Source organism: Grammomys surdaster, unplaced genomic scaffold, assembly GCF_004785775.1.
Source record: "Grammomys surdaster isolate TR1022 unplaced genomic scaffold, NIH_TR_1.0 174, whole genome shotgun sequence".
In the NCBI taxonomy this organism is placed as follows: Eukaryota; Metazoa; Chordata; class Mammalia; order Rodentia; family Muridae; genus Grammomys; species Grammomys surdaster.
In genome coordinates this window covers 7,570,646-7,581,492 of record NW_021604622.1, presented here as the reverse complement: position 1 = coordinate 7,581,492, position 10,847 = coordinate 7,570,646, and the positions used below count along the sequence as shown (strand labels likewise).

Sequence of the window (10,847 nt, the reverse complement as noted above, 5' to 3'; positions counted from 1 at the left end):
TCTGAGTGGCAACAAGAGCCTATTAGATTCCAGGAGATCTCAAGAAAGGCTGGCTTTCTGGACACAGGAGAGGAGGTAAGCCAGAATAGGAAGGGTGTCCTAGGTGTGGACCAGCAAAGGCACTGAAGCCGGATCTGGAGGTGGGATAGGTCAAAGAGACAGAACTCACAACAAAACAAGCAACATGCTCCAACTCAGTGCTAAACAAAATAAACTACGTAAAACTCTATTCTAGGTCATCTGCTCAGGACAAGCTCACCTTTCACATCTGGAAGGAAAAACAAAACAGTTTCTCAGCTTTATGTATTCAGATCCCTTCCATCAAGAAACAAAATTGAGACCGCCACAGAGCAAAGACACTGCACTAGCTCACTCCCAAGGACACAAAAGCCCTTTCTTTCGCTCACCCTGGAGGGCTCCTAAACCCCAATTACCTTTTCTTCAGATCACTAGACATCACATTTATTTATTTTGTCTGGGGACCACAGACAAGAGGGTATGTGTGGAGGTCACAAGACAACCTACAGGGGTCAGTTCTTTCTGTTGGGTCCTGGGGACTGAACTAGGGTCACAAGGCTTGGTGACCAGCTCCTCTACCTCTTCAAAACATTTGATCATCATTTGGAATTTTAAGTATTTGTTTGGATGCTTGTTGCTTATTACCACATGAGTGTTCATACATGTACATACACACACATATACACAGAGAGGAGAAAAGAATGGCAGTATGGGAGCTCCAGGAAAGTACAGCCTTGAGCTTCCCAGGGCTCTGTCTGCAGTAGGGCCTGCCAGAACCCAGGACACGTCGTCTATCATGTCCTGAGTGAATGAGAAGGGTAAACCAGGAGTCAGACCGCGCACATCAGTCATGACGCTGCTTCAAAGTTGTGCTTTAATCTCTTCAGTCAGCTATCATGCAGTGAGACAGGTATAAACTTTCATTAACACCCAGAAAATAAACTGCACATTTAAACTGACTCAGTCAAACAGCTTATTTCCTTACATTTTAAAAATTTAATTAAAGCTAGTTTATCTTCAGTGTAAAAACTTGGAGGTATAAACAAATGCAAGTATTATATACAGTAAATTATTAACAGACACTTCCAAACTTGCACAGTGTGTTTTCAACAAATGGTCTTATTTTATCTTTAATGTTAAGCATAATCCACATCTCAGTCTTGAATAAAAATACACAATATATAAACCCACGGGAAGTTCTGTACACAAATACAAGTTATAGAAATCTTGCTTCAAATATAAATACATAAGTTGTCATAACTGCACAGGCTGCAACAGCTTGTTTACTTTTTCTATTGTGATTTTTAAAAATACATAGAAAAATATTTCAATGCACATTCAACTGCTATAACAAGGGTCATGACCTTGTGCCTTTAAACCATACTTTGTGAAGTATAAAACATCACAAGAGGTATGTTTTGGAAAGAAAATCACTAAGACTGTAGAGGCTCCCATATAAATACTCACGTTATAATAAGGTAACAAAAATAGTTCTCTCCGCTGAGGACTTGGGAAGCAGAGGCTGAGGACGCAGTGGTCAGTGCCAGTGCGGAGAGCCCGCGGAATGCAAGGGAAGGGAGCTAAGGACCCGGCGTGTCCTCAATTCCTAGTGCAAGCCTAGCACGGACCTGGCCTCAAAGACTCTTAAGGCAACCGAGACTGAGTGCATTTGGCCCCAGACACACATCCTGACCTCCCCTCAACACACCGCGCGAAGACACAGACACACTAACCAGGACTGTGCGTTATTACGGAGGGAGATGAGGAAAAGGATCATTATGTATCAAAGATGATTCAGTGCAATCAGAAAGGATTCTGAAGGTTCAAAATGCCTTATTGCCCATGAGAAACAGAGATGTCCTCAACAGGACCTCTCCTGACCAGCAAATATAGATAAAAGGCCAACACTTGAGGCAGTCTCAACGAGGCCCCTCCCCGACTCCCACTCACCACGCCTTTTGTGGGACTGGACAGGGCTCTGTTGAGAATGATGATAGGACTGAGCCTTATAAAGTATGCTTTCAAACATTAAAAAAATATATAACTTTAAAACAGCAGATCCAAGTTGACTAGGCAGAGCTGAGTTTTTTCTATGGCTTTTTAAATCACTGAGGCATCCTGTGATAATTGCTCTGACACGACTGCTTTCCTGTGAAAGCCACATTCAAATTGACCTGCGTGCCCCAGCAGCTGTGAGGGTAATGGGGAAGGCAAGGGACCAGTGGATGGCCCAAGTGTGTGTGGTCCAAACCGAGGGCTCCAAGGAGTGAGCCCCCTGTGGAAGACAGAGGACTGCCCTCAGCTTACTCAACAGGTCACAGCAGCAGGACCCTGGGACGATGTGCACCCAGGTGGACTCACAGAATGCACGGGACAGGAAAGGTGGGAATGACAGCAAAGGAAAAGGGAAGGTGGCTGCCCTGCCATACCCTGTGCCTTGTTACAGGAAGGAGGGACTGAGTGTTAGGATGGATGACACCAGCAGAACTGTCCAACTTTTCTATGTGCTGTGTGTGTGTGTGTGTGTGTGTGTGTGTGTGTATGGTTAAAGTCAAGGAATATGGTTTAAGTCAAAGCACATTTCTTAATACCACTGTCTCTCCACTTAGAGACCCAAAGAGGGCTGCCCTTGCTCTTGTTCGAAGTAGCTACCTAATTATCTTGGCACAGAAGAAACAGAAGGAAGCTCACCGCAGCCTGGCCAGGAGCCATTTTGTGTACATATAATACAGATGTCAGGAAACGACCCGAATCCTATGACAGGTCAAGTAGGAACTCCCTCCTATGCATACCAGAGGCATGGCTTTCATTGTGCTGTCTTCCAGAACTGTGGAGAAAGGAGAATAAGCTCTTCCCGAAAGCCTCTGCTCTCTCCTCCACAGCACTGGGCTTGTCCCACCGCACAGTGTGCCTCTTTCACAGTCCCTGAGGAGACAGGTCATACGTCCCCTAGGTCCACAAACTCGTCTTCTCGTTTGGCCAGGTCATCTTCACCTCCTAAAGCTTTCCAGCCACTGGTGGGTAAGACAGGCTTGGCCGAGTGTCGCTGGAGCAGCGCAAAGGGGAACAAGGAGGACAGGCGGGCAGAGTTCCTGAGCAGGCTGGGTGCCTGGGCGTGGACGGGCTCCTGCCTGTGGTGCCTTGCCTCTATCCTCTCCTGTAGGCTCTGCACTTCCTCCATCATCTCCAAGAGTTTGCCCATAGTGGCCACTCTGCCACCACCCAGGATTTGGGCTTCTGGAATCCAGCGTAAATAGCGCTGAGCCCACACCTTGATCTCTGGCCCCTCGATGTGAGGCAGCAGCAAGCCGTGGTAGTCTGTGGGCTTACTGTGCCAGTTGTCATAGAACTCTCGAGAGTTGTCCTGGAGGTCATCGGAAGAGTTAATAAGTTTACTAATTCTCTTGCCTAGAAGGTTTTTGATTAAATGATCTGTTTCTTCCCTGAAAAATCCTCTTTTGGGAGATGACTTAGACTGGGTAAGTGGCAAAGAAAGTTGTCGTTGATGCTTTGAAAGAAAACACAAGAGAGTATCTGGTTAGGAGAAAAGGTGACAGTTATTTTAATTAAAATAATAATAGTAATGGTAATTACTAATGAGCATCACCATCCTGCTATGAGCAGTGTTAGAGACATGCTGCAGCACATAGGAGGCACTTCCTGTTATGGTGGCAGTGAGTGGTCTGTATGAGATACACCATCAGTCACTGAGAGAAACACAAAGGCATGCTGGGACAGACTGGTCCTTCTGATAAGAAGGGTACCAACAGACACAAAGTACTTTGCAGGAACCAGCTTAACACAAGTTAATGATTTAGGCCAGCCTTGAGGGCTTTTTCAGACACGGTTCTGGGGCATAGCCTTGGCCAGCCTGGAATCCACTGTGTGGACCAGTCTGGTCAGGAGCACTGGAATTCTTCTGCTTCTGCCTTCCAATCACTGACATTACAGGTGTGCATCACTCCAGGCACTGATTTTATTTCATTTTATTTTGAGAACTCTTAACCACAGAATGTTCTGTACATCTTCAAGGCGTCAGTACTGAAGATATTATCCCATGGACAAAATAACCTTTTAGTTTATCAGGCACTCAGTGGCGCTCTAGCTTAAGTCATGTCTCTCTTGAACAAGGGCAACAGGCAATAGGAGCAGAGGCAGTAGCTAAGAGGAATGGGCTCGCTTGGCCAGATATTCTTGTTTGACAGGTTGCTCAGAGCAGGAAACATGAGAACATTTAAGTTTTGTTTCTGCTTGCTAGCTTTCTCAGGAACAAAGCTAGGTGTTACATTCTGGGTACACCACGAGAGGGTTATGAAGATAGGTCAGAGGTTGTGGGGATTCACTGATGCTCAAAGGAAAGGGTACAAATGTAGGAGATGGCATTTTCTGCCAGTTCTTCTGTTCTCAAGGTATTCACTTGAGGGAGGAGCGCTGTAAGCAGTGGCTGATGCCTGTAACTCCATGCTTGGGAGGCTGAGGCCAGAGACCGCCAGGAGCTTAGGCTAGCTTGGATTATACAGCCAGTTTCGTGTCAGCCCCTGCAATGTTGCTCACCCCCACTCTGCCTCAGTTACACAGCCTGCAATCCTCTTGTCCTCTGGCTCGAAACTTCCCTCCCAACCACTCCTAGAGGGACATCATCTGCCACTGTCTATAAGAAGAGACAGTGAGGACATCAGATAAGGGATACTTAGCTGTCCCAGCTGCTCCTTGCCCCACAGGTACCAGTCAGCTCTGTGACTCTAGTCCAGCTCTCCAGAGGACATGCAGGCTGCCACCAGGGGGCATAGCACACCACAGAAAAGTTCATTTCTGGCTGAGATACAGCAAGCAGTCTTGCTCTTACCAGCAGAAAAGGTGACATGGCAGGTCTAATGCCCAGCAGTTGACACTGTCTCTGAGTGCTGGCCATGGCTCACCTGCATCCTACCTTCCTTAGACTAGAACCTCGTCCCACACTTGGAACTGGTGAGGCTCCTAGAGGCCCTGAGAATCAGGCAGGATAGGCAGGACAGCGGTGGGAAAACTAATGACATGCACAGGTATAGAGCAGCCATCATTATGGGCTCTGAGAGCCTAAGGGATCTGAAAGAGATTCCAGGCTAGGTGACAGAATGCAGACCAGGAATGCTGTTTAAACTGTGCATCAGTTAGAGAACTCTGGGGCATGATAATAAGTAAAATCAGAAACAAATTTATCTAAAAGGAAAATAAGAATTTGTTTCTGTGGTTTAGGGTACAGGCTGGCAAGCTCTAGTCCACAGGTCAAAGCTGGAGGATGACAACGGCAGGACACTGGGACACAGCTATCCCATGCAGTAGAGTAGGTAGAGCTGGGGACAGTACAGACTTGACACAATGCTTACCACTCTCAGTTCATAGGTTTATGAAGAAAAGTCTTGGGGCTAGAGAGATATGGCTCAGTGGGTAAAAGCACTGACTGATCGTCTGGATGATTCAGGTTTGATTCCCAGCACCCACATGGAGGTTCACAACTGACTATAAGCCCAATTCTGGAGCATCTGATGCCCTTTTTTCTGGGCTCTGTGGACACCAGACACACATGTGGTACACAGACATATATTAGGTAAAACATACATGAATATAAAATAAAATGGTAAAGTTTTTATTAAAAACAAAGAAAAAGTCTTGCTATGAACTATATGAACTAGAAACTGGTGGTAAACCCTTCCTGATCAATGCTCCCTTTGTCTACCTTACACACTGAGACAGGGCAAGAGGTACAACTCCACGCAGCACAACTGTGATCACAGTAGCCTCAGCCTCAGTCACAGGTCTCATTAAAGCAAAGGTGGATTGGCTGAAGTACAGGGCACCACGGACCCCAACTGCACGCCACTTGAAGAGGTAACACGCCAACAGAGAGAGCCATAAAGTAGCCTTTGTCCTCACATATACGGGACGGAGGAGCTGGTGGGGATGGGGGTAGGGTGGGGTTAAGACAGCACATCTTACTTTGAAACGTGATCCTTTCCGCTGGCCTTTGTCCAGTTTGGGCTTTTCCACATAGAGAGGGTTTCTGAGCAATGTCTGTGCTTTGGGTTCAAACTGTACTGACCAATCCCACACGGTGAGCAGAGTCAAAGGCTTGCTTTGTGCATCCAGGCTTTCCCTACCCTGCCAAAACAAGCATAGGTCAGTACAGCTTCCAGGGATGGCTGGAACGCAAACACACATTCTCAGAAACAGGCTTCAGGAAGAACGTGCTGCTGGGACTGAGAATGAATGCCTGTGTAGGCACTGTGTTTCTCAAGGTAGATGCCCTTAGCAGGGAGGATGGTGGAAGGCCCTTATTTCCAGGGGTCTACATCAGCTCTAAGGCTGGGTTCATACCCTTAGCAGGGAGGATGGTGGAAGGCCCTTATTTCCAGAGGTCTGCATCAGCTCTAAGGTTGGGTTCCTTCACAATAACCTTGTGAGTTAACCCCTACTTTCCCGTATTTGACATGTGAGGAAACTGAAGCTAAGAAAACACAAGTGACCTGCCTGAGAGTATGGAGCTGTCAAGCTTTGAGGTTGTCCCTGAACCCAGGGCTGTCTAAGATACCAGCTTCCGGTGTTCGTGTTTCCTCCTGGGACTTGACAATCTACCAACTCAAAAAGTCAGTCACAAAGCAGGAGAGGGTTGGATGAAGTCACAGAGATGAACAGATACCTGGAGTACAGGCTGAGTCGGGACCAAAGGGCTTTCAGGTGCAACGCCAAAGCCCAGCTATCTTGTTCTCCAGGCATCCATTCTTGCCCTAGAGTAACTCTAGACATTAAGGTAATGAAGAGAGGACATCTGGTCTACCTTTAAAAAGGATAACTTTTAATTTGGCTTAACTCCTAAACACCAAAATTAACTTTTATCTTAATACTTGCAGTATATACTCTTGGGCTCGATACTTAATGTGTTTCAAGCTTCGTCTGGGATAACAGTATGTAACAGAGTGTGCTACAAGGACTAAAGACTTTCCTAGGTAGGGACAGCTGGGACACCGTGAATACATGTCACTTTCAGAGTCACGGTTATGCAGGGAGTCTGTGAGATGCAGCTTCTTTGGCACAGAGTTCTTTAAGAAGGACTCTTACCATGTTAGTATCTTTTTGATGAGGTGAATTGAAGAAGAAGGTGCTAAAAATAGGTATATACAGGCTATCTGACAGAACAGTCAGGTATGTCTCTGTGAACTCAAATGCCGGGGGATACTGCTGCACCAGCTGCCAGACACAGTCCAAGAAAAGCAGGAACACAGGGACCTATGTGGAAACAAGACATACATTACTTAGCAAGCCTAGGTCCAGCAGGACCTGTCCTCAGATCAGTGGACAGCCATCAGGAGCTTCTGAACCCTGCCTCTCTGGCAAACAGACAACCTATTCCAAGTGATGAACATTCTGAGGGAGACCAGGTCCCTGTGGGTTAGCATCAGCATCTTAAATACCTACTCTATCAAAGATAAGTACCTAGTGGATCTGGACTAACACAGGAGAGGCTGCAATCAGCTTTGGTGAGAGAGAATACTAATTCTGAACTCCAATTAAGTGAATTCCTTTTGTTGTTGTTGGGTGTTTTGTTTTGATTTTGGTTTTTCAAGAAGACAGGGTTTCTCTGTGTAGCCTTGGCTGTCCTAGAACTTGCTCTGTAGACCAGGCTGGCCTCGAACTTAGAGATCTCCCTGCCTCTGCCTCCTGAGTGCTAGTATTAAAGGTATGTGTCACCGATGCCCAGCTAGTGAATTCTATTATTTTTCAGAGAATTCAACTGCAAAATCAGGACATCATAATGACTGTCATTCTACACTTTGTCAGGAAAACCTGTACTGGGGCATTCCTGCCTGCCCCATGAAAAGAGGTGGGAATGGTGCTGGAGACTCAGCAGGAGAAGGTTCCCCTCTTCACCACTCAGGGAGGGCCCTGAAGGCAAAGGCAAAAGCTGTAGAATGGGATCCTTCCCTACGTTCAAATGCACTTTGTTAACTGGGTCCTTTTTTGAGCCAGTTTCCCAGTTGTACTGCACTTATGATCCAGCAGTGATCCTGTAACAGGGAAACCACGGACGTGACAGTGTCCACCTCGACAAGAGCAGAGATGCAGCCTCACACACAAGCGCTAAGAGGAAGGTGGTAAGAATTACTGGATAAAAGGCCAGCTCTACATCAGTAACATCACAAATCACAGCAGCCTGTTCGCCTTCAGAACTCCAGCATGCTGGTTCTCAAGAGGCTTCATACTACATATTATGGACAATACCATTAAGGTATTACATATCCCAGGCTGGTCTCAAACTCATTATGTAGTCAAAGATGAATGTGAAGTTTATTCCTTCTGTGTCCATCTTCTAAGCACTGAGATTAGAGACATATACCTATATGAGCTAAATATACGAATGTCAAACATAGAAAGCCCACTGTACAGTAAGGGCAAGGGGTCTCAAGTGTCAGTGACCCTAAAAGGGCTGAGCACAGGCCTTTTCTCGGCTTCTTTCCCAACAAAGATACAGAGCCTGTCAGTCTCCCTTTCATAAGACATGCAAAATCACATCCTTCCAAACAGTATCCCCTTTCTGCCTATCAAATATGTGTATTTTACTAGCCTTTTAAATGACTTCTTCCAAGTCCCTCCCAAGACTAAGAAATGGTGGTTTCTCTTAAGTTTGATAGCATACAGAAGAGCATAGGTCTGGTCTGAAAGAAACTGGCATAGTGACAGAGGCCCGAGTATCCCCAGGAACCTGTCAGGCCCTGAAGAGCAGAATCCACGGCTCTCTATTCACACAGCGTGCTATGTATGCCAAGCTGTTCTGTATCACGGACAAACAAGCTGATTAGTTATCAAGAATATGAGAAGCCACAACTCACATTCCTGGCGTGTGTTCACTCTAAAGTTGACTTACTTAGGTAAGAATGGATCCATTTTTCCTTTCACTAGATAGCAAAGAGAACTAAGGAGTTTGTGTTGCTGTTGCCTAAAACACCATACTACGATCCAGAAGAAACTCCATGTTAACTCAGGCTGGGATGTGGTTCTGCAGACATAAACCTGGTGGGGGTATATGCCTATAATCCCAGTGCTTGGGAGATGAAACCAGGATTATAACTTCACGATCGCCTGGCAGTGGTGGTGCACACCTTTAATCCCAACACTTGGGAGGCAGAAGCAGGCGGATCTCTGAGTTCGAGGCCAGCCTGGTCTATGGAGTGAGTTCCAGGACAGTCAGGGCTCCACAGAGAAACCCTGTCTTGAAAAACAAACAAACAAGTAAACAACAACAACAACAGCAAAATATGTAATACCTTGTTTAAAATAAAATAAAAGCATAAAAAAAAATCCAGATAGAGAGGCTGAGCAATTCATGTAAAGGGAAGCAAACTGTGGTGGGTGGTGGTGTATTCCCAGAATTCCAGCTACTTGGGATAATGAGATGGAAGACTCTTGAGTTCAAAGCCAACCTTAGGCAGTATCATCAAAAACCCATATCCCAAACAACATAGCAGTGACAACTACTAGAAAGAGAAGAGGCTGGGACTTTCCACTTCTCCAGCACTTCAGGGGCTCTAGCAATGGACAGCTGGAGCACAGGAACATGTACTCTGCCTAGGATACCTTCTGTGGTAAATTTATACATGAAATATCACTCACTATGAAGTTAAATTTAGCGAGATTTGAAGGGTTCTCTCTTCCAGAGTTATTTTTTAAATGTTACAAAACCAGTATTTCTCCTAGTATGAAACATATACATAACCTTACTCTACACACGTTAGAAGACATTGAATATGCTCACTGATATTCTTTTGGCCCTGGAAGGATTTCATATTGTTTAAAAGCATTCAGTCATGCTGAGGCAAACGGGCCAGTTTCTTGGTGTCTGTGGACAAGTCCTTGTACCTGGCAAGCATATATCCAAGGACAGTGTCCAGTGAGAGGGAGTGTCTACCCAGGACTGCAACAGTTCTCAGTGAGGACACTCACCTCCTCTTTGTCACTCTGGTGGAGATGGTTACAGCGGTCCAGGAATGAGTGGCCACCCATGATCCACTCCTTTTGGATGAGGCTCTGAAACCCAGTCCTGGTTCGACAGTGGGCATCCATCATTACTTGCACCAGAGAGGAGAGGAGGCAGCAGAGGTCAGAAGCGTTCTCTTCTAGAAGGCCCAGCAGCAGCAGCAAGGAGGAGGAGAACAGAGTGTTAAAGGGGCAGTGCTCTCATCCCCACACAACTAAAACAGGGTTTCCAAGAACACAGTCTGTTGTTATTTCCTAAGGACAAGGGCCAGTTAGGGAGACAGACTGCTTGTGGTTTATCAGGACAGGTCCTGGCATATAGGGGTGCTAAGCATATATTTGCTTACTAAACAAAGAAAGCCCTGAAAAATCAACTTTTAGCACACAGCACCCACAGATGCCATAAAAGAGAACAGTAACATGTATGCACGGATAGCCTGCCTAACTGCAGATAGCGTCTACTGCCCTTCCTTCGGGGGAGAGTCACCACTCACTGCTCCAGACGCAGACCCTTGTCTTCCACTCCCCATCCTTCTTGGATTGCTTTGCACTAAACGACCTTTCAGTCACAAGGCTCTCTCCTGTTCTGTCTGAGGAGCACAGAGGCGCCTGCTTCTCCTTGCCAAGCCTACAGAAGGAATTCCTGATGTTCCTCCATGTGCCCACCTGGAATGCACTTCAGACAATCCACAAGGCTAAAGTCTAGTCCCAGACTTAACTAACACTGCTGACTTAGAGCAGTCATGCTTTCTTCTTAGAGTTTGAAGGTACTAAAGCCAGGCTCACATTCCCCATGGCTTCCTCTTTATTCCTCTTTCCAA

General features: G+C 46.2%; 1 protein-coding gene across 2 annotated transcripts in view; it reads right to left on the bottom strand.

Annotated features, from left to right (window-relative positions):
- Positions 1 to 874: 874 nt before the first annotated feature.
- Mtmr12 (myotubularin related protein 12) overlaps positions 875 to 10,847 on the bottom strand; it is a 67,418-nt gene continuing 57,445 nt past the window's right edge. For both annotated transcript variants that reach the window (XM_028767656.1, XM_028767658.1), the window contains exons 13-16: positions 9,994 to 10,166; positions 7,114 to 7,281; positions 5,995 to 6,156; positions 875 to 3,526 (exon numbers count right to left, since the gene is read on the bottom strand). In XM_028767656.1, coding sequence (XP_028623489.1) covers positions 2,957 to 3,526; positions 5,995 to 6,156; positions 7,114 to 7,281; positions 9,994 to 10,166 — 1,073 coding nt within the window. In that variant the 3' untranslated portion in view covers positions 875 to 2,956. The remainder of the gene's footprint in view (positions 3,527 to 5,994; positions 6,157 to 7,113; positions 7,282 to 9,993; positions 10,167 to 10,847) is intronic.